At 35.0% G+C, this 23,783-nt stretch overlaps 3 protein-coding genes and 1 long non-coding RNA gene across 12 annotated transcripts; 2 read left to right on the forward strand and 2 right to left on the reverse strand.

Moving 5' to 3' along the window:
- The first annotated feature begins 1,459 nt into the window (after positions 1 to 1,459).
- Positions 1,460 to 11,107, forward strand: LOC122575410. Of its 2 annotated transcripts, XM_043744280.1 has the most exons (3): positions 1,460 to 1,886; positions 10,401 to 10,600; positions 10,741 to 11,107. In XM_043744280.1, the coding sequence occupies exon 3, from the start codon at positions 10,784 to 10,786 to the stop codon at positions 11,036 to 11,038; it is 255 nt and encodes an 84-aa protein (XP_043600215.1). In that variant the 5' UTR covers positions 1,460 to 1,886; positions 10,401 to 10,600; positions 10,741 to 10,783; the 3' UTR covers positions 11,039 to 11,107. The 2 variants fall into 2 exon arrangements, with proteins under 2 accessions (XP_043600215.1, XP_043600214.1); XM_043744279.1 differs by lacking the exon at positions 10,401 to 10,600.
- A 202-nt stretch (positions 11,108 to 11,309) lies between these two features.
- LOC122575409 (max-like protein X) lies at positions 11,310 to 13,108 on the reverse strand. Its single transcript, XM_043744278.1, has 5 exons — positions 12,778 to 13,108; positions 12,409 to 12,555; positions 11,945 to 12,324; positions 11,738 to 11,851; positions 11,310 to 11,657 (listed from the first exon to the last, which is right to left on the reverse strand). Exons 1-5 carry the CDS (start codon positions 12,812 to 12,814, stop codon positions 11,601 to 11,603), a joined length of 735 nt encoding a protein of 244 aa, XP_043600213.1. The 5' UTR covers positions 12,815 to 13,108; the 3' UTR covers positions 11,310 to 11,600.
- A 235-nt stretch (positions 13,109 to 13,343) lies between these two features.
- Positions 13,344 to 20,981, reverse strand: LOC122575407 (F-box only protein 28). Of its 8 annotated transcripts, none has more exons than XM_043744271.1 (7): positions 20,570 to 20,981; positions 19,875 to 20,257; positions 18,403 to 18,682; positions 18,043 to 18,291; positions 17,760 to 17,955; positions 17,271 to 17,644; positions 13,344 to 17,105 (listed from the first exon to the last, which is right to left on the reverse strand). In XM_043744271.1, exons 3-7 carry the CDS (start codon positions 18,643 to 18,645, stop codon positions 16,698 to 16,700), a joined length of 1,470 nt encoding a protein of 489 aa, XP_043600206.1. In that variant the 5' UTR covers positions 18,646 to 18,682; positions 19,875 to 20,257; positions 20,570 to 20,981; the 3' UTR covers positions 13,344 to 16,697. The 8 variants fall into 8 exon arrangements, with proteins under 8 accessions (XP_043600206.1, XP_043600204.1, XP_043600207.1 ...); XM_043744269.1 differs by lacking the exon at positions 20,570 to 20,981 and adding an exon at positions 20,358 to 20,504; XM_043744272.1 differs by lacking the exon at positions 20,570 to 20,981 and having other exon boundaries at positions 13,344 to 15,751; positions 16,682 to 17,105; positions 19,875 to 20,499.
- Positions 20,532 to 22,254, forward strand: LOC122575411. The gene is made up of 3 exons (XR_006319425.1): positions 20,532 to 20,670; positions 20,762 to 20,893; positions 20,971 to 22,254. It is a non-coding gene; the product is annotated as an uncharacterized LOC122575411 (long non-coding RNA).
- Positions 22,255 to 23,783: the final 1,529 nt, after the last annotated feature.

Consider the following 23,783-nt stretch of genomic DNA (forward strand, 5'->3'; position numbering starts at 1 on the left):
CATTTAACCAGTTAGCTGTTGCGATCACTTCGAGAAGTGTGTACCTAAATGTATACTCATCAAGCACAGAGTGTCTGTTCTAATACAGAATCAAGTTGTAACAAGATAGCTGTTTTATTTTTTAATTTCATCACTGACAGGGCTCATCGTAACACAAAATATTGCCATTTCTTCATGACGATTATACTCGTCAAGAACAGCTAACCGATCAACGACCATTAGTCGATGTGCATCAGTAAATAAATAAATAATATCAGTAGCAAATAATAATTCTTTCCAAATTTTACACCATTCAATAGCGAACGAAAGTAAGCTCAAAGTTACTATGTAATTTATTCATATTTATGCATATTTTAGCCATTTTTCTATTAGCTATTTTTCGCTATATTGCCAAATACATACGTACGTATATTCATTGCTAATTTTTCTCGATAAAATTATGCTATTTTTTGTACCACTTACTATCTAATTATCCTTTCGTCCACTATCATGATTATCGCGACGCGCTGTCGATTTAAGCTCGCGCTGAAAGAGTTAACACCACGAATATTCCGTAGGATAAATCTAAGGAAATTGAGGAAACACACGAATCACGTTTTCAGACTCGTCTATCGGATTATTCGTCGATTACTTTCGCAGTTATCCTACGGTGTATCACCGAGGGAGGGATCGAATCTTCCCCAAGAGGATCGTAACGCGTAGCCCTGAGTTCTTCGTATTCGAAAAAGCTTACGACAGATAAGATTCGGTTATGGTATCGTAAATTTGATGTCAGAAAAGGGGCCGATAAAATGCATCTTCCGCGCTCACGCAGCGCATCCGACGATTTCCATGGAAAATTTACGTAAGATCGCTTCTATCTCTTCGCCGACAATGGTTTTGTCGAAAGCCATAAAACTAGAAGCAGAACGACGAAGTCTTCGCTTTTATCCCGATTAATTGAAATCGCGCCGGCCTACGAGACAGTTATTTGTAAATAGAACAAACCGACACTAGTCGAACGACGATTTGGTCGACGTTCAAACCGTTCGAAATGACATAGAGGAGTGACGCGTGGTTATTTTGTGTGAGATTATCTTAACGGTACGATGGATTTTGACAGGAAGACGCTCGAATCGCTGACGAGACACGCGTGAAATCGAAATTGCAACGAGTTCAAGTCAGATCGAGATTTTAATCCACTAAATATTGTTTGCCAAGTAGAACGTATCGAATACCATTTATCAAACAATCGTAATTATCGTGCTGCCGGATGAAAGAATGGCGCGATTTGTAAAGTGAATGACAATTGTTCGAGGAAATGACGATTGGTCTCGCTAGCACAGAGCATATTTTACCAGTGAAACAAAAAAAGACACGATAGAATCAAAATCGATTTATTCGCATCTTAAACCCTTTTTACCAGAGCATGTCGCATATACGATTCGTTTCAGATTCTATCGCTATGCGTGTCCCTCTTGAGGGAGGAAGACGGTCGCGGAGGGTGTCAGAGGCGGAAACTGTGAGTGCGAGGATGCGCAAGATAAACCGGTCCTGCCCGACAGTCCTCGCGCGACTCTCGTGCTGTGAACATCGCTCGCTTGGCTTCCAATCAAGAACGTCAGTGTTCTGAACACTCGACGACGACGACGACTCGAAACTTTTCTACGATTCACCGTCCAAAGTAACTTTTACCGGCTTCGACGCCCTAACCGTTTTCGCGAAATACTTTGTAAAACTTCGCGAAAACGCTGCGAACTTGACATCACGGACAACATGAAGAGACCTAACTCGACGCACGTGACGATGGAAATTTTCTCGCCGATGAAAAGTGAGAAAGAAGTGCGGTCGAAGTTTCAAATACGCACACGCGACGCGAACGAATGAAGAATCTGTCGGGGTAACAGGTCAGTTGATAGGCAGAGAAATTCGAGTGGATGCGTTTAGCTCGAGCGATTTTCAAGTAGCTACTTGTATCGGCATATCGTTATAGCGTTGGTCGTTTACGATCGTTGTTGGTCACGTGTTGGTTACTGGTCGGATTTTTTTTATGGCCAGCAGGGGGTGAGTCAAGTGATATCGAAAGGAATTAATTTGGTTTAGATAAAATTTGTTTTGTTGTACGTGCTTGGAAGAGCTTGAGATAAGGTTTATCTTCATTTTACTCATCTTTGCTCCTTTTTCTTTTTGTTTCTTTCTTGTTTTTTTATATTTTTGGTTGGATATATAGCAGTGCGCAGTTATACGTTTATAGTTTATATGCTAGGGCGTTAAAGGGTAAATGTTTAGTTGAAACTTGAAAGAGTCTCGATAGTTGCTAAGAGGAGTGAAATATGGTTAATTAAAGTGGTGTCTAAAATCAATATTTCCACGATAAAACGTAATTTTCTGTTTGCAGGTAACTTAACTACTTGTTAAATGCGCGTTGACATAATAAATGTAATTACTTTGCTACATACATACAATTGTTATATAACGATCGATCGATCTTAAGTTCTTGTTACTTTTTGACAAAAGGAATCTTCGATCTTCGAGCATTTCTTTTCCTTTTTCTTCCAAAAAGCAGTGATTTCCAGTGAAATCTAGAGAACCCGTCACTCGACGGAAACGAGCAAACTTTCTAAACGAAAATAACAATTTTATCAATACGTACATGAAAATTCTTCTTCGACTTTGAAAAATCTAAATTGCCAAACTATTTGCAACTTCTTTTTGCAAATACTACTAGGAAACCTGCCAGCTCCTGATAAAATCTATCGAACAAGTTACTCCAAGAACAAATTTCCAAACAATTTTCTAATTCGCACACACCGACTCTCTTACATTTACGAAAGCTCATTACATTTTCTCGCCAAACAGTCGTAAAGGAAGCTACACCAACGCTCGATAAAATGCATTCGAGTTCATTGACCGCCCTGATGATACCTTCCCGAGAGCTGAGAAAGTCAAAACGGTAATTAATGAAACAGGTGTCGGCGTCGATATTGCTCGACACTAGAAACAGTGTCGCGAAAACGAAACGGAGCATCGTTAAAACCTGAAACGTCTTCGAGGTACACCGGGACGCCTGTCAAGACGGAAACGATAAATAACCAGTTATTTGTTGCGATCTCTTTGAAAAGTACGTAAGTTTGTGCCTAAAATGTTTCGGAAAAAGTAAGCGACGACGAGTATACTCGTCAAGCACAGAGCACGTGTGACTGTTGTAACGAAATGTTGAAAAGAATTAAATAGTAACAAAATCGCTGTTGTGTTGTTTAATTTTATTACTGACAGAGATCGTCATAACGCAAACATTGTCATATTTTTCATGACGAGTATACTCGTCAAGAACAACTAACTGGTCAAAAGAATGAAAACCAGGTTGGGGGGGGGAGGGCTAGAGACTGTCGAGATTCTTCTAGCAGCGTTCAACGCTGCTATATTTCAACGAATTAAATGAAATTCTCTCGCTGTATGACGCGGCGAAGTATCGCAATTTCGTCGGTGAGTTTACTCGCCAGTTCGTGGGAGAAATTTACATGCAAATGGTCGTACGAAAGGAGAAGACGCTTCTCGTCAACGGCTAGCTTCGCGACTGATACGCTGGAAATTGCTGATCCGCGTCACTGGAAAATTTTCAGATGAATTACATCGTTACGGCTCGAGCGACTGAATCGAGAAGTTTCCGCTTCCGAAAACGAAAAACGAGAAGAAGACGAATTTTAAAAAATATCCTTCGCGCAACATCAGAGGAATGGATGATTATAGAGGAAATCGGCATTTGAATAGGAGAATCTGTACGTCTCGAGATATGTTCGCAAATGTAAGGCTGTATCACGCGTATGTTTTATCGTTTGCATATCTTGAATTTTTAAGTTTTCGTTCTAATCGGGTCGTTGGAAAAATTTGGTTATCCTACTTTGGGTGGCTTAGAAGTTCTAGTACGTCTTTTCAATATATTTCTCTGTACTATTTTTTGGAACCAAAACGTGTAATGTGCCATTTTGTAACATTTTATAGCCTCTAACTTGTATTCTTTGATATTATATATTTCATTTGATTGATTAATTGTATTCTATTTCATTATTTGTTTGGGAAGGACTATGGAAAAATTAAAAATTCTTGTACCTTCGCGTCGCTAATGGAAGCAGAACTTCAAACACTATGCAATTTTTTTTGTCGCTCCTTCTGCCTAATTAATGTTGTTTCAAGAGCTACAAAGTGACATATTACTTTGTCCATTCGAAAAGATAGCACAATTAATACATTACAAGAACGCAGGAAATTATGGACCATTCTACTATATTAACGATCACAACAATAACAGAATTATTATTGAAACTGCGATTATTTACGGAATATGTAGTCCTTAAAATCGAATCTGGTTATAATTTAGTTCAACAAACAATTGATCTTTTATTTAGGGATTAATTATCGAAATATCCCCTCGAAATATCCTCGATTTAATAGTAGAATTGCTATTAATTCAAGGACATTCGTAACGAGGACGAGCTTTGTTGGTCATTTTCTTCTTCCAAAAGCGAAATTCGATTTTATAATTTTTCTCTAGTTTCTTTATATACATTTGAAATGTAACGATAGATATAAAATGCAATTTTTGTGCATTCACGGTCCATGAAACGACAAGCGAGTTAAGACAAGGGGAGACTTGAGCTTCAAAGGAAGAAAAAAGAAGGAAGAATTTCATTACGGTCCTTATCTGGCCAGCCTGAATACAAAAGAATGCAAATACACGTGATCTCGTTACGTAGAATATTGTTCTTGACAGAAGTGTCTCTTACTCAGACAATTCAATGCGGGGTGGACATGACACTGATCGCCTCTATAATTACTAATATCCCAGAAAACAATATAGACAATATTCTAATCCTTAATAACGTAAATAAGTATCGAACGTTATATTCTGTTAATTGTACGAATGGAAGTACTTGAAAATACAACGAAGAACGATCGTTCGTTAAATGGCCTGAAAAATCCAATTATACTGTTATATTAACAATCGCGATAACCACGGAATCGTAAGTGAAATTACAATTGTTTATTCAGCATACCGTTGTTAATAACGAATCTCGTTAACGAGAATTCAAATTCAAGTTATCGTAGAATACAGAGAAATATCGTGCTTTTTGTCTTCAATTTTAACGAGGGCCTTTACAAGGTGATTACACTGACCCGTTGCAATACGTTGCTACTTGTTAGCGAAACTACGAATCCGATTATAAATTTTCCCTCCCATTTCAGTCAGTTTAATTGAAACATCACCGATATTTGCATTCTCGTTACGCTGCTATAATATATTCTTAAATTAAGCAACGCGAACTCGAGCGAACATTTATTATCTTATAGAGATAAATTATAAATAATACAATCAGATACGCTAGAGCCGTCCCTCCGAATATTCCGTAACTTTAATTAATCGTAGCTTCGAGAAGGAGAAAGAAACGAAAGCTAACGATTATTTCGTTACAGGCGAAATAATAGAGGGTATCGAAGCAAACAATTTTTCAACGGTACAATGCTATTGTTGCGTTTGAAGGCTAGAGTTATAGGAGCTGATTTGCATGTCAGAATGGTAAATGCTGGCTGTTCAGTAATATATAGGCTACAGCTATATAGGCTCGTACATAGGAGTAACTGTTCATAAAGGGTGGATAGTTTAACCGATAGTTTAATCGTTCGGGAGAATAATTCAAAATGCAACGTGATATACAGCTACTACGCTTGTGTGCATGTAAAATATAAATTCGTACGAATATATTTTATTTTCGGTGTCGTGAAATATTTTTGCATAAATATTCCTGCGAATATCGCATCGCACGCGTGCGATTTACAGTTTCTCAATTTCATTTTACTCGCCCATCGTAGGTAGCATTATTATCTGTCAGACTTTAAATCAACGAACAAAATTGTAAGGAATTATTAATTCTCATTTAACGCTCATAAGCAAACGATATTTTAATTACCGATAGGATCGATACGAATACCTCGTACTTCCCAATTATTAAAACTACTCTTCCAATGATATTCTACGCGACGAGATCATTAAACTGTTCGAGAATTATTTACAATATAAAATCCACGTAAATACAACATAACATTGGCGCAACACGGAATATACAATTGGAAAAAATTCTCTGAAAGTTGCAAAATTGATCCCTTTTCCTGCCCGAAAAAAAGAACGAAAAATATAAACAAACACGAACAGGCGTAACAACACAGAGTAGAGAGGAACGTAGTGAATTAAACAGTGGAATTTAACGAAGCACGGTATGCATGTGGAAAAATGGTAACGTGTAATTCGATTCTGAAGGAAGTAAACCGCTGAACTAAATTTTTCCGAGAATCGATCAAACCCATGGAGGATCTATCGGGAAGAAGCGAAACAGAGAAGTGGAGAACAGTTTTCTAATCCGATGAAAGGTATTTTAATGCGCGGAATAAACGCGTGGTGTCCGTCTATTGAAGAGAAACTAGAAGGAGAACGACGGAAGCTTTTTAACGTCCATTTAAACTGTGAAAACATTTCACGCGCGACGAGGATCGGAAGCGCAGTGAAAACACGGACAAAATGAGAGGTTCGCAGAGAGACGGAAAATTTTATCTGCTCGCGTTATTACATTAACACGATGCATTCTCCGTGTTATTACATCGTGTTGTCACCTTATTCGTATCATCCTGCCTCCCTTTTAATCCGCACGATATTAAGCACGAAATATGCCGCGTCCTTGTTTAAACTTTGCCGACATTGTTAACTATTACCGATTGTCCTTCTTTGTTGTCGCATTTTTTACGCAGCGACTTCCTTGTTCCATAAAACATTTCGAAATTTCATTGGGATCAGAATAAAACGCGACTGTGATGATCATATCGGTGGACTCTGAAATCAATTTGAAAATGTATCGAAGCTTATTAATATAACAAATAATCGACTGTTGAAATATTTTTGTAATCTGTGCGAGATATATATTCGGAAGAAACATTTTGTAGCTTCTATATACGTTTCCAAATCTGTCTCAAACTGTAATATAACCATAAAAATAATCGAGTCTCGTAACATCTCGCAGGGTTGCTAGTGAAATTCCAAAATATTTTATATAATATAGTTATTAAAATATAATATAACATAATTATAATATATTCTAATGCATGTACAAGCTTTCGTATTCACGCAACAAGTTGAACTCGCAACAGAGAACAACTCTGGGATTTAATATCCCAGACATTTGGTTTGAAATTTCACGAAACGAAGGATTTCGTGCGGGTAAACGAACGATGTAAATCCTTTGCTAACTGCGGCGGTGTCTCTAATGAGATATAACAATAATTCCACGAGTTAAATTTCCTAACTGCGATCTGAACGCGACGACGTAAACTACGAGTGTAATCCGTTCTAATTAATTAAAGCAACGTTTAACGATAAGGTTCATCCTGACGTTACCGTCAATCTTACTGCGATGAGGATGAGATTAATTTAAAATTGGTCTGAATTTATCGAGAAAGTTCGACGGAAGTGAACCTTCAACGCGAAACTACGAACTTTCCATTGGATTTCATGTGTGTGACATTTTCTTATTTTTATCCTTTTCCAATATCGAGAAAGTTATCAGCCACAAGCGGAATTCGTCTTAATTTATCGGAGGAAAGCTTGGTATTAACTTTGATTTACGAGGCAATATTAGTTGAAGAAAAACAGAGTGGATTAGCGGAAATAGATTTGCCGGTCGACATGATTTATACTTCAGTTAAATCATTCTCCATCTGTATCGTATTAATCTCCATTGCGATTGTTACATTAATGGTCCGTTTTATTCTGTTATTCTTCTATCGGTCTTCTAAGAATTTGGAGAAGTGTTTGCTGAAACGTGTTTAAAGTTGAAAATTATCTTTGTAAACTTGATTTGAAAAATTAGTAATGAAAAGAAAATAAGGTAGTGTCGTCGTGGTTAATACAGAATTTTCATTCGTTTTTTAAATATCATAGTTACCATTGTAAAAGCTTAAACGTTCTCGTTCGTATCTTCCCTTGCGTCTTCAACTTTCTCTCTGTAAATGCTAAAATAATTCTGAAAGGAAGTGAAATATAGGTCACCTGGTATTCGCACAACGATCAAAATTTCTGTCGTAATAAATTTTGCAATGCATATCGATATCTTGATGAACAGAGTAAATTGATGAAGTACCTTAAGTGTAATTTAGAATTACATGTTATGTATTTTAGAGAGCACAGATGAAGATAGGAAACGTAAAATTGCGTACGTACGCGTCCTTGTTATTTTAACGAGCTGCTATCTCGTGCTATCGAAAAACAAGAACGATAAATAAGTGATAAGTTCGTACAGAATTATTCCAAGATCTTAATTAACGCGTTGATTCTATATAATTGATTTTAACGTCATAATGAAAAGATCTGAATTTGAATGGGCCTAAATGTGTTATTACACATGGGGTCGGATATTTTATCGTATAATTATCATACTATAGGGGCAGACCGGTCTGCATTGAAAATCACGGTAATTATTATCGACGACCGAAGTTATACTGCAGCTTTGTACCTGTGTAATCGCTAGCCACAGACAGCATGCTCCCTTGTACGTCGGTTATTCGATGAATACACAGTAATCGATTAATTGTCTGCATAAACATACTCGCAGTAGCAGGAATTGCAAAATAGTGATGCTGCTGCATACGGGTTGACCGACGCGATGTGGAAATTATATTTCTAGGCAATTTCGAGAAATAATTTCAATTCCAGACACCAACAATATTATTATTTTCCGCTGCAGAGTATAATAATTTAGTCAAAATGCTCTGGACAGCTAGATAATCTGATAGAAAATAATATTAATTTCTTATCGCTCGTAGTGCTTTATTATAATTAGGTAAAAGTCAGATCATTAATTATATAGTTTGAGTAATTATACATATTATCTGTTATTCTACTATTCTACTATTATTTAAGAAATCCTCTAACATTTCTTTAAAACCAATCGTACTGCAAATTAAAAGATGTTACCAATTAAATCGAGCCAGTTAATGAGATTGAATTTCAGTAAATAATACATTTTTCCGTGAATGTTAGAACATACGATTTCCCGGTTATTCCAAGGACTATGTTAGATGTATGTAGTAGAGTTTGTGCGAAGTTTCAGCGACAGACTTTTCTTTGATATGAAATTAAGAGATTTTGTAAAACACGAAGGTAAAGCGCATAAAAGGGCAGGGAGACTTTAGAACGAAGGAAGACTCAGCCGGTTGCTCAAACTTTGAAGTAACACGCATGAGAAAGAGTATGACTAACGTAACGTCAAGTTCATATTCTAAAGAACGAATGTACCCTCCTCCCTGAAAGTTATATTACTTGCTAGAATTCGTTTATGGAATAATGTAAGCGGAATATTTACTTAAAAAAAAAAAAGAACTTTCTTTTAAACCAGAAGAACAGCAAAAGAAAAAAGGAAGTACACGTACAATACGTTAAAAACTTTCTCGTAGCAAAAAGAAAATTACAACACGTGTACGTGATTATCTCTAGGCTGATAGCAGGTAAATACGAACTTGCCCGATGTAATTCGCTGCTTTTTCTTACAAAGAAAAGATTACAGATATGATACTCGAGTTAAAATTATATCCTCCCCAAGGAACTCTGTCTTTCTTAAGTTTTCTGCGTCTATTGGAGCGAAGATTAAACACATATTTCTGCGAGGAGATCCGCAAATTGCAATCATTATTTATTCATCCATCATAAAACGTTAATACGGCCAGTACGACAAAACTTCGATAGCAAGACCGATTGTAACAGAAAATGTTTTAGAATTAACGATATTGGACAGATTTTTATCGCACGATCTCTCGCTTCGTTAAGTTCTTGTAAAACGAATGTGATCGTAAGGATTTTATTGAATCGAAGCAAGAGTTTCATCATAAAATCGCTGCCTCTTCGAAGACGAGAATGAGAAATTGCAACGGAAGTTTCTTCAGAGATATACATATTCCGATCGTTTTTCACCGATCATACTGCCAATAAGATACAAGATATTGTTTCATAAGAAACATACGCAGCCCGTATGAGATTTTTCATCCTCTAAATTACGCTCAATATGGAACACTCATACGGAAATAATCCGCTCAACGATTTTTCGCACGTACGTGACTATCCAGGAATAAATTGGATTATATGAAGCATGGATTGATCCTCTTGTTTCGTACCCAGGAATCTCCTTTTTCAAGAAGAAGACAGATTTCCATATGAGAATATTTTTTCGTCTATTTTATATATAATATATAAATGTCCGATGTATGTATACAAATCTTTTCCTTTTTCTAGAAAACAGATAAAGAATAGGATAAGCAATTACGATATGATGGATGATTTAATGTTTTGTTGCTAATTGCATCATTTTTCTTTTTCTTTTTAATAGACTACGCTCTGGACTTAGCTTTTCAATATCAAAGAATTGAACACCAAATAGAACAGTGGTGAAGAATGACTATTCTGCTCACGTGCTACCTATAGAAAAATCGTGATGTATTCAAACGTCCTACGAACTCATTTTCACTGAAAATTATTTAAATTCCTCAGACCAACTCTGATGATTTATTCGTAAGAATTGAAAATCAGGTCACGAGTTACATGTATTCATAGTAAAAGTTAGATAGCACAACATTGAAGATTGTGTTGTGATAATTTCTCTTAGGAATTAAAAAATAATCTACAATATTTTCTAATGAAAATTTGATTCGAATAAATTTCTGTTGCAGATGGTGTAAACATTAGCTAACAAAACACTATCCGAAATATAACATGGGGGACGAAATTTCGATATTCTTAGTGGTGATTCTTGCAATTGGCGGTTTAATGATGATGAGCGCATTGCTAGCCTGCTACGCGTGTATCTTCAGAGATCTCTGCTGTAGACCAGAGGACAGATCAAAAAGGAGACGTGCCCAGAGCCCTCACCATGAACCTGATGATCCTAACAGACCCAGATTGGAGGCAATGCTATTAAACGACATTACGCAAGGAGAAAGTATGCCTACTGAATCTGAAAAGGTTTAATCAAAAGAAACTATACGCGATATGAAATTTATATCAAGGATTAACTTCTTTGAACGTAAATCGATAATCTTAGGAGAAAATTAATCAAACAGAATATAGGAGCATTTAAAGAATATGTCGTTCACGTTTTTCATTAATGATTGTAAATACGACGTATAAACGGACATAATTTGATTTTTATTTCGAACTGCTATGTTGCAGATTAATGTATTATGTACATATTCAAATACATTTATATATGTATATACATACATTGTGTATTATATATATGCAGCAAACATCATGTAATAAAAAATCTCTGTTAAAAATATTTAACATAGTTTGGTCACCAACAAACGGCATGCCATATTATATGGCTGTATCTACATCTATAATATTAATATATAAAATAAATTTCTATTTGTATTTCTCGCACAATCATTATGCTATCCGCATTGCATATAACAACACACATACTCCCATCCTTTCTGGTAACTCTACTTAATAATTGGTCTAAGTACCCGCGAAAATGTTTTAGGTTTGAAATATTGTGCAATCACAAATGATCTAATAATATATTCGACTAGCTGATTTGGCTATTAAGTTGTTGGAGTACGGATAGTACTACTTCGCGCAAAGTCTGAAATATTTGAATTATGTTTATTAAATTCTGTATGTTTATTACCAGAAAGATGATAATTTGAGAAATAATTTACTTACCTGAGGTTTACAATGTTCCTCTAACCAACTGAATACGCATCCAGATAATTCTGCAAAATTTGCTACTGAAATATTATTGAATGTTTGAAACAAGCGATCCATAATTGCCTGAAACTATAACAATAAATAAATTATGAAGTATTCTCAAGATAAAGTAGTTCAAAACTTAATTTTATAGAATGATTAAATTGTATAGTTTAATCTTACCACTTGGAATTTGGTTTCATCGGATACTCGCATTTCTGCATGACCTGGTTGGGTCTGGTGAGCTTTCACAATCTGCTCATAATTAGCTTGCATGATACGTAAAGCAACAACTTCTTTTCTTAATGCATTACGTTCTTCTTCCTGCTTTTTCTTTTGTTGCAACAAGAATTGTATATAATCAATGGATTTCTGAAGTACGGTAGCCTTGGAAAGTTTGTAACCCGAAGAATCAGTATGTTGGCAAGTAGGAACCAAATCTTGAAGAGAATCATATCCCTTCTTGATAGCATCTCTCCTTTTCTGTTCTGCCTGTGTATGAGCCTCTCTCCTTCGTTCTTTGTAACTTATGGTTGAATTTTTATTATCACTATCTTCATCTTCTGCAATTAATTTCATTAAATTTACTTGTAAATTATTGTTATATTTTAAAAAGTTTATTCTCACAAATTTCTTTACTTCGTTACCTGTATTATGAGCAGATGAGGATGGTGTATTCACTGACCCAGTACTACTACAACGGGAAAAAGTATATTTTTCTGTAGGACTAGATGGTTCCAGCTTCATATCGCTATCTCCTCCTATATTACCTCCACTGCGCATTGCTAAATTTGCTATTTCCATAAAATACATCAAATATAATTTGCAATATTACATTGCAATATGGAACAAATCGCTTACATTTTAGAATAAGAAAACATTTAAAACAGAAAATAATACGTTAAAACCATTAAACAACAACGCATAATATTAGATAATATCAAATGTGAGCAAGATAACAATGTGGTAAAGCACAAACTGATAAAACTGAAGATATAAATTATGATTCCACTCACAGATTTCGTATCTATCTTTGTGTAACGTATCTGCCATCGTGTCAACGATTTATTTGTTGGAAAGGAAGAAATCGAATGTAATTAAGACGCGCACGTGGGAAGGTTACAACACAGTTGCAACAAGTAAGATATGCCAAAAATATATCGTAATAAATCACGGATATCCATAAAGATTCGATCGATAAACTATCACATTAACGAACACACACTGACTTCGAGAGACTTTTTATGTCTATCAGAAACACGATCACAGTTCCATAATAAACATCATTTCGTAACGATAACGTTATTGTCTGTGGATACTGCCATCTTCGACGGAAATGCAACTGTTGAGAGAATAGTCGACAGTGGAACAAGCAGGGTCGCCACCTATCGAAACAAAGATAGTACAAACTGTCAAAAGAAGCCACGTGCTCGCCTAGCAGACGAAAATGAAAGTCAAGGTTGCATTAGACCAATCGGAGCAGTCAATCATCAACTTTCGATCGGAACAAGTTTAATATCTTTGCTCTATTTCTTTCCCTTTTATATATAATCAAAATAGAAAGCATTCACAAGAGTACTTCTTTTTATGTTAAATTACGTTTATTATAAGGTGTATCTAATATATATATTTACAATCGCTTTAATACACGTAAAATCATTTATGATAACTCATTTTTTTTCGGCGGTACGACGTTTCGGGCCGTAACGCTGGCAATTATATTCCTATACACTTCCTCCTCATATGTGTAAATTTTCAAAGTACACGTATATGGTATTCTCCTTCGTAAATTGCTTATTGTGTACTTGTGACCCGGAGACCATTCAACCTGCTAATACACAGATATACTGCAAACAAACCATGGTCCTCGGATTTTTCTAATCATGATGAATGAAAATCGACAAATTATCGTTTCTGTGCTCGCATTGTTAACAATGCACAGTACTACTAATTAGGAAATTATTCTACCTCTAAATTGTGTATTCATTGTTATATTCGATTGTATATCCTTAGTAGATTCATATATGTAGTACACAACGCTACATTTGTATCGTTCGGGGACGGATAATGTCGGAAAGCCGATGACTGTTAAACTATTTTAAGACCATAAACTGGCAATGTGTATCATCGGAAGTGTAAATATTTCAGTGGGAGTACATTTAGTTATTGATTCATAAATACAATTCTTCTGAAGACTGTATACAGGATGCTGTTACATTCAGGGGCCTAGATTATATTCACGTAAAATGTGACTCTCGTTACACAGTTTTCTTTCATATTTTCATTCGTTCGTGTTTCTCTTCTTTTTTTTCTTTTTTATCGTTTTTCGTTCCTCTTACTATTTAATCCGTCAAAATGTATTACTATTCGCGATAATAAGCATACAATGCAAGCATTTCGAAATTTCCGACACAGTGACTTAATTACGCCCGCCCCCGCAATCCTATTCAACATAACATTAAGTAAAATTCACACATTTTTTCATTTTTATTTCATTTCTTGAGTTTTCTTTTTCAATCATTTCTTCCGTAGCCAGAAACGCCCTACATGTATTTTATTTGAATAAAGGTCACTTTCCCGCAGTTAAATCGATAAAGCATCACATCGTAAATTCTCATTAAGTTTGAATTTAGTATTTTTAATATATATATATATATCACGCGCACTTACACTTCTCTCGCACAATTTCTCACATACATGCATGTTCGTGACGTACTCGTTATCCCGTCCGTTCGCTAAGTTCATTTTTTCCACTTTTTTTTTTCTCCTAATTAATTTTCGACATCGATAAAAAATTATATATATTTCGATAATTATTTCATCATTAATTAATTATTATATCTTATTGTTCCATTAAAGTTTAAACTAAACTGTTCTGTGTGGTATGCATATCCTAGCAAGTACCGCACTCATATATATATATTTATATATTTATAATAAAGTATCATTTTTACTTATTATCAGTATTCTTTATATTTATTACTAGAATCATGAATTGATGATTCATGATTCTACACGTCTCACAATATTTCAAACTACAATTCTTTAAGATTAATTAGGATTGGTGCAAATAATATTAATCAATTGAATCTACGCAGTCCGATCATCGAGCATCGCGCACGGTAATCCGTCCGACTTTAAAAGAAATTGCATAATTGCGAACTTTTTTATTGATCTGATTTAATAACTATTGATCTCAATAATCATTCACTCCTTTCTCTGGTGTTGTATTTTTTTCACTTTTTTGTAAGAACGCGGCGTGAAATTTGTAATTACTTTTTTAATCGATATGACTGATAAATTAAGAAACTGCTGTTTGGAAAATGTTTTAAAAATAATCTGATAATAATTTTCCTATAAATAATTGATCCTATAAATTATTTCCTAGCGCTATTAATATTGCAATATACACCATCTCGTTAAGAAACTCACATGTTTGAACGATGGCGAGTTGAAAACAAAATAATATCCATTATGATATTTCAGCATATTTCCACTTTCTCCCTAACCTCGTATTTTTTTTTTAAGGCTCACAAAACTTCATATTATTATAAATGTTTTGATTTCATCTAGGGTGACCTGCTCTATTAAATTAATCTTTTTAATTACACGTACGTGCTTTAACAGCCAAGAAAGAACATAAATCGATATATCACATGTCATTATGCAAAAGCAATTCAGCTTTCAAAACCTTTAATTCATTTTGAGGCTTGAACTGATAACTCAACATGGTGCACAAACCATTTTCATAGAAAAATTATTTTTCTTTTCTTTTCCTTTTTTTGTTGTTTAATTGAGCAGACTTAGATAAATTAGACAGAAATTGATATGAATATTGATGAACTTGGAGTACCTGCGCGAACTAGTCTCATTCAGTCCTCTCAGGTACTTATTCATTGATATTGCGAAACAAAATTTGCTAGAATCATGCCTAATGTCCACTCGAAATTTTATACAAAAATTTCTACAAAGACAAGAATATCCTCTTGCCTACCTGAAACAAAATTCATCAAATTTGATAATTTTTGTTTAATTCAGAATTGTAACAAATAGTAAAGTACACAGAAAGATGAATTTTCGCGACTTGAATAGAAAGAATATATTTTTTCTTTTGTTCGATTATCAAATTTTTCATTTCTGTATTTGTTCTTGTGTATTGTCTAGTAGGTATTAAATTAAGTTGTTAAGGACAAAATATTACAACAATAAAATTATGTTAGAAACGTTTAGAAAGTAAATAATAAATCAGTGCATGATTTGTAATCAAGGAATACAGAAGGTGAATTCTTGCTTGTCGCCGTATGACATTTAATCTGCTCTATTAGCGTGATATTATTGTAAAATAAACATTTTATGCAAAATTCAACCCTTCCGTTCTCCTTGTATATACCGTCACGAGAATAATAATAATTAAACGGGTTCGAAAAAAGTAGCGCTCTTGTTGCTTTACGAACGACACGAATGATCAGCTATCATTTAGAATATTTGTAGACGCCACGGTGTGTGACAAATCCGTCCGTAATAAAATAGGAAAATTAATCGCGTCAATTCCCTTCGCGCGGTAACCAACATGGCTAGAATTTGTCAAAACGAGGTTCGTTGCGCGAAATGCAGGACGTTCAGGAAAGAATTTTGTACTTTTCTAACAAGGAGAGGCACGAGGTATAACACTGATTTTTCGATCAGATTTTGTGTAATGATAGAACTGGAAATATTAATCATCTGTCCGCAAAATCGAGTACTATATTTCAATATTTTAAATTCCATCACTACGGAAAAGCTTGTAGAAAAATTAGCATCGCGCCTCAGAATCTCTCTTCGTAAGATCATTCGCTCGCTAGCGTAAAGGAACATGTTACTCCAAATAGAAAAACCTTTTTCAAGAACCCAGTAAAGATGTTTACACAGATATTTTTGTACCATGATCAGTATCGATTTATATCTTCGAGCGTTTAACTTGGCGTGACTTGGCAGTACGACGAGGTTTCTTTCCAGCGTCACTCGGTGCTTCCTCTGTGGTGGATTTCCGTTTTGAAAGTAGTGAAGGCACAGGAGCCTTTGGTGGTGCCATTTCCACGGTTGGTTGTGGCGGCGCTGGCGGTGGTGGTGACGATGGTTGTTGTGTAACTGGTGGTTGTGGTGCCACTTCGGTAAGGCTCTGTGCATCCGCTATGGGAATGAAGTCTAATCCTTCATCAAGCGTTTCTGGTAATACACCTTGATTCGTTAAAGCTTGTAAATCCTCCGTTGGGACTAGCACAGATTGCCCACAGACTACACATACGGGTATCGCCGGAGACTTAGATCGCCAATACTGAAGCTCTGTTTTACACTTGTTCAATTCCTACGCAATATACAATCACAATTTCATAAACTATGAAGTAACAGAGAAACATACGAATGATTAGAAATTTCATTTTGGTTTTTAGATATGTTCAACTAATATTTTTAGCCAAACTGGCACATATCTTTTCTGTCGTGTGTTATTTCTTACAAGTACTAAGAGTACCTTAGTAAATACCTGTAGGAGTGTGCTAAATTTACGAGAGGTTTCCTCGTTCTTCTTGTCGTTTTCATCAAGACGTGTAGCATATTCAACAATCTGTTTCTGTTGTTCTGCTATCTTTGCTTTGCAACTCCTCAAATCTCTACGCATTAATGTTAGTTGACTATTATATCGCTTCATGCCTTGTTTAATTTTACGAATCCGTTTTCGTAACACCATATTCGACTGTGGAGGTGACACATTAGATTCTAAGAGACCAGGATCATCCGAAGAGTGTGGAGGGGAACCTTCTCCACTATTGCTTCCTGATTTACCAGTTCCAACAGCTAAAGGTGCAGAGTCTAGGCACATGAATGGCTTGTTCACATTACTAGAAGCTGTAACATTTAAATAAATCGTATACAAAAACGTACAATTAGAAGCAAAAATTACTATATAAAGCAATACATTAATTTCGTTTTAAGAAACTTAAAATTTGTGTTGTTTGCTCACAGGAGAATGTCCCAGCAAGATCTAGGAAATCTGCTCCAAAGTAGGGAATTTCAGGTAATGTTGGTTCAATACGTTCTTTAAAGTACTCCATAGCCATAGTACTTAAATCAAACAACTCATCTGTAACTTTGTATGGTCTGGCTAATTTTGGAGTAACTCTTATATAATGTAAAATACGGTTAACTTCATCTAAAATCTGAAATATAATTAAAAATTGGAACTTATATAAATTTGTATATTGCATATTTTTGTCCTTGTAACTAGCAAGAAGAGCTTCATTTACCTCTCCAGGAAAAAAACAACAATGTTTACGTTCAATGTGCTTTCCAAAACTCATTTGGAGCAAGGTAAGACGCATATGAAGGGTTTCAATAATATCTGACTCACAAGCTAATGGATGATTACGGCGTGCAGATTCACGCCTTGGCATCTGTGCTTTAATTGCCTGAAAACGACTCAACATTTGTGCCTGAAGCTTTTGAAAAGTAGAATTCAATATCGATCCACAAACACGATCCATCTGATGACAAACCTACAAAAAATAAATGTAACATGAACATATATTTCTTATAAATATCAAGAAAACATTGTGTATAAAATTTTACAAGTTATATAACCATTTCATCCCATGACTTTGACTTACAGGACGTAAATGAGCCACTGTATTATAATCCAAATAGCTAAAAATCTTATCAAGGATTTCAACTGGTAAATCAAGGAGGTTTAAATTACTATAAGGAGGTGGCTCCGAAACAGATGCTCCAGTGTATGAGCTAGTCATTGCTACAGATTGTTGTCTTCTGGATGAATTCACATCTGTAACTTCAGCAGCCGGCCCACCTCCATTACTTCCACCCATACTACTTGACTGACGAGTTGACACCATAATTTTGGTACTTTTAGCTGATCAACTCCACCAAAATCTAAAATCAAAATTCATTATGAGTAAAAATTATCTTTATACAAAAATTATTATCAGAATATATAAAGAAGGAGGATAGGAGAATATCCATTTGAATTCAGTGATATTAGAAAATAATTTATTCATAATGTAATAAAAGGTGGGATAGTATGATTAATGATACTGTAAACAATATACCTGTTAACAGATAAATTGCACTTAAAAAATCACTAACTTCAAAACAAGTTATGCACATATACATGCACAGATTCTTCTAGTATTTTCAAAGAACACTACATACAGTTGCATTGATTGAATAAAAAATTAGATTTTATTCTGACATTCATTTATTTACACCAATTGCTCAATTGTAAAATTTCTCAAGCTTACTAAAAATTATCAATTCGAGTAATATTAAATCAATCATGAGAAAGAATGTTATTTTCTATAACGCTAAATATAACAAAATTTCCCGCTGGTGCAGTTTTATGCTTTCCCAGAAGAAATTCCGAAAAACCAAATAACCAAGAACGATCGTGTTAAAAGAAACACGTAAGATTTTGATACGATGAAATATCTACGTGATAGCGAGAAAAGACAAATTCGTAATGTAACCTAGGGTCTTCTTGAAGATTCACGTATGCCTCGGTTATTTTCATCGGTTCTCAAAGGACGAAAAACAACGAACGTTAGCAAAGGTGAAAGCAAAAAAATCCAAGAAAAAAGTTGAAACAAAATGGAAACTAAAATTCCCGAGATCGGACTGGAAGCTCCTCCAAGAGGAATCAAACTGACGAATTGAAAAAGGTACCTGAATGGTATGCGACTAGCGACCAGTTTAGCAACGGACGAGTACTTGGTGCATCGGAGGTACGAGTGTGACTGCCGAATATCTTGATCGAATTGTATGTACGATAACCAAGAAATGAAAAATACAGATAGATAGGCATAAACAGGAGATATCTATGCTCACTACTGTAACGAGATGGCCGTTGCGTGTTATGCACACAGTCACGACAAAGTTATACAAAGCCCGATGGAAACAAACAGAGGGAAACCGGGTGACCGTGCGCAATCGATGCATCTATGACTTTTCTATCTTTCAATGAAATAGTCGAGGAAATTGTATGTATTTTTAAACGTAAACCAATAAGAAGGATCATCGTGAGAATGTGAAAAGAATGAATCGAACGAAGTGGAGGAAGATCACATACCCCCTGTTAAACGACGAAAAGCAATCACTGTATTCGCGTTGGTGTTTTCAGCGACATTTTGACGGAGATCCCTTCCTTCTCCTCACGACCCCTGCTTTAACGCTCTCGTTCTCACTTCGTTTCACTATCGAAGCTTTCTCGTTTCGTCTCAAGTATCCCTATCACTCTCGTTCGTTGCTGCTTTTCTATATACCTCTCTCTTTCTGTCTTACATTGAATATAACTCGTGTAACTATGGCGCACTCACACGCGTATAATCCGTACCCGGAAAAAAGCCCGCGCGTGCAGCGAAGAAGAAATGCTTCTTTTCCGTTACTTATCTCGGGACCTGTTTTCTCTCTTTCACCTTCAGAAAATCACCATCAAGTGCATCAGCTTCGGGTCTATAAATACCAGAATAAAGGATAACGATGTCACTATCTTACGAAGCTGTCTTGCTCGCAAACAAGGTTCGGTTAAACGAGACAAATTTTTATTATTTACTTTCTCTCTTTTTTTTTTAATGTGTATATGGTTTGGTTCTATTGGTGCGAATCAGCTTAGTTTCGCATGGCTACAATCAAGATCAGCGCACAATCAACGCCGACGTCGACGATGACGACTATCGCGACGACGACGGCGACCAAATGTACATGTGTGTATCCCGTAGTATCGTCACTTCGTTCAACAGTTACTCACATTCCGTGAAAACTTACCCACTGACACATGAACGATTCTCGATTGGTCGACTGACGGGCTAGTTCGCAACGCACGCTATTCCAACAGCGCTGTAATGGCTACTCCACAATCTCTGTAGGTAAGAATCACTCTAAGCGGTAAAGATGTACCTATACCCATAGTAGCGTCGTGTATAGAAGAGAAACTCGTAAAAATTTTCATCTTCGAAGCTACGTCAGCGACATCTACAGATTGCGCTAATCAAGAAAAGAGCATATAATTTAAATTTGAAAAGGGCGCTAGCCCCATAACCAGGGTTATGTGATCCGATTTGGAATTTCGATTAATGTTGGAAGTGAAACGTATGTATTTGTAAAACATTATAATTGATCTAAGCTCAAATGCAGTAAATAATAGTTTCTTTTGTTTCTTTTTACAGGAATGCGTTTAGATGATTAACACCCTAATTTAATGTATATCGAACATTATGTAAATATTAAACTATTAATAACAATGTAAAGAAGAGAAAAACAAAAGGTAAAAAATTTGTTGTTTAAATTTTTCTCAATAATTGTTCTACGTATATAGTTTTGTCTTTGCAATAAATAGATCAGAAAGTCATAAAATTGGAGAGAATTTTATCGATAGAAATTTTTATTGTTAAAATTGTATAATATTGAAAATATTTTCTGTATTAAGAGATATTAAACAAACAAGTTCTATCCACATGTATCTTCATACAATATAAAATTTCATGTATAATTCAATCAAATCTATATTTATATCTATACTTAACTATAAAATTATTTATCATTTGGTAGGGGTATTCTACGATATATAAAATCGTGTATAACTTATTAATATATATAATATTAGGACATCCTTATCGTGCAATCCTATTGTTTTTTTTATGTACATGCAAATATAATGTACATATTAAAAATCTCACGAGATTAAATGAATAGCTGAGGTCAACTTTCTTGTAAACCAACCAAGCCATTGTAAGATATATTAATGCTTACATCTTAAAACATTATAATATGATAACGCACGACATGAAAAGATATAGAATTGCCCGATATATCATATACATAATCGTCTTATTGTGACTCAAGAATGAATCTTTTTCGAGTTATGGCATATTTTTCTTTTCTATGAATTACTAGCAATAGAAATAAATTTTTTCTAATGTTTTTGTAAAGAAGTCATAGAGCTCTCTAATTGCAGGCCGATTCTATCGAGGAAGAATGCATTTACCGCTTATTTATTAATAATGATTAATTAATAACTTGTTAAAGAGTTAAAAATGTGGTTTGTTCTACGAAATACAAAAATCGCTTGGCTAACACCGATACGCTCAGTTAATCTCCGATTGCAATACTTTCTTCTTTTCGGAAAGAGTCGATCTTACTGCAAAGTGCAAGGGCCTAGTCGTCTCATAGATGGTGCAGATTTTTCCCATATCCTTTTTTATATGAGATGCCTTTGGGTAGCGTATACCTGGATAAATAGTGGAACAAAGCGTCAGTCAGTGACTCTGAAAAATATGGCTCACACAGCCAATTCTGAATTTGTGAATCAAGATTGTATCACCAAATCAATCTCAACCTTCTTATCTAACATAATGGAAACGTTTTTAATTAAATTATACAACATGTCTTTTAAAATCAGTATTAAGAAATCATATCGATAACGATAATCTTTTATTTTTTCTACGTTCTTATAATTGTGTCACGGCACATTATCATTTGCCCCATTCAATAAAACGTTCCTCCTGCTCCTTTACTTACCGTTAATTCAACATTCTATGAAACAAATAAAAACTAATCGCTATTTAAATCCTATGCTTTCGCGTGTAGAAGAAGGCGCATTCTTTCTATTTCTATTTATTTATGTTTTTACATTCTTTATATTCTTAAATCAATTGAATGCATGTTGTTGTTTTACGAAATGCCTAAGCATTGTCTCAGATAGTACTTCGCGCGATAAAACAGAAAATTATCAAAATGCTGAAGAGCATAAATCGCGTCATAGCCATTCTTGTCATTTTAATATGATTATCTGTTTGACCTCGAGCGAAGGAATTCGCCTTTGCCCTTGTCTTCTTTTCGACCGAGTAGCCGAAAGATTACTTCAAATATAACAATTCTATATGTGCGCGTTGCATAATGCTTGCGAAATCGAGTCGAAGAAACTAGCGGCGGCTTTCTTGAAACTTTTATTCCGAAACGTATCAAACGAGGCGACCTTCATCAAACATTTCGAAGTTTCGTTGAAGCAGCCATAACTATCGTCGATATTTCATACTACTAACAACTAAGATTCAACACGAAAGCAAATATACATATCCTAATAAATACCTTTGCAATAATTGCAGCTACCTAAGCGTTCTGCCAACTGTACCGTTTTTTCCGGTTAACAACGAATCGTCGCTGACAACGTACATTTAACGTTTTCATTAATTACAGTAGCAATTTTAGCACCTGTTGATTTAGTAGCCTGGAAAGTTAAAATATATTGCACAAATTAATTTAAAAAATATGATTTTATCGAATATTCTTTTGCTAATGTTTAATACGTGGTAGTAATGGATCAAGTTTCAGAAGAATTTTTACTGAACATTTTTTCTGTTAGTGTTTAACATGTAGCAGTTGAGTAAAATGTATGAAACTTCTTTAATAAGGCCTGAACGCGATAAATAAAATTGCTGAATATAATCGATGAAGCTGCAGAAAAATTTTAGAAATCTCTAACTGGAAACGATGAGGAAAATGGTAAGCGGAAGCAATCTGACCAAACGGAAGCTGACACATTCAAAATGCAGTAATGGGTTCTTACGAACGTCAAAGTACCGCAAGCTATGGCTCACGTATGTCACGAACGTCTTCAGCACGACTGGTCTTTTCGTTGGGCCCGAAGGAAAGCAATTTAATCGTTTAACATTTTGAGTACGATACATCCAAGTATACCTTTGAGAAGTAAGCAGAACAGATGTTGTAGACTAATAACATTTTGCAATATTTGAGATAGAATATCTACAGTGGAAAGTACAATGCCTTTTTGAAATATAGCTAAGCGAGGAAGTATTGAAATTCACAAAATTATGGTATTATCTTAAATTTATTCTGACGTAGAAATCTTTGATATACGATATGTAGAAGAAATTATCGTAAATTAGCATAAAACATTGCAACGATATTATGTACGTAGAAACTATAAAAAGGAAGAACAAATAAACCATTAAAGAGGACA

Source organism: Bombus pyrosoma, linkage group LG15 (assembly GCF_014825855.1).
Source record: "Bombus pyrosoma isolate SC7728 linkage group LG15, ASM1482585v1, whole genome shotgun sequence".
In the NCBI taxonomy this organism is placed as follows: Eukaryota; Metazoa; Arthropoda; class Insecta; order Hymenoptera; family Apidae; genus Bombus; species Bombus pyrosoma.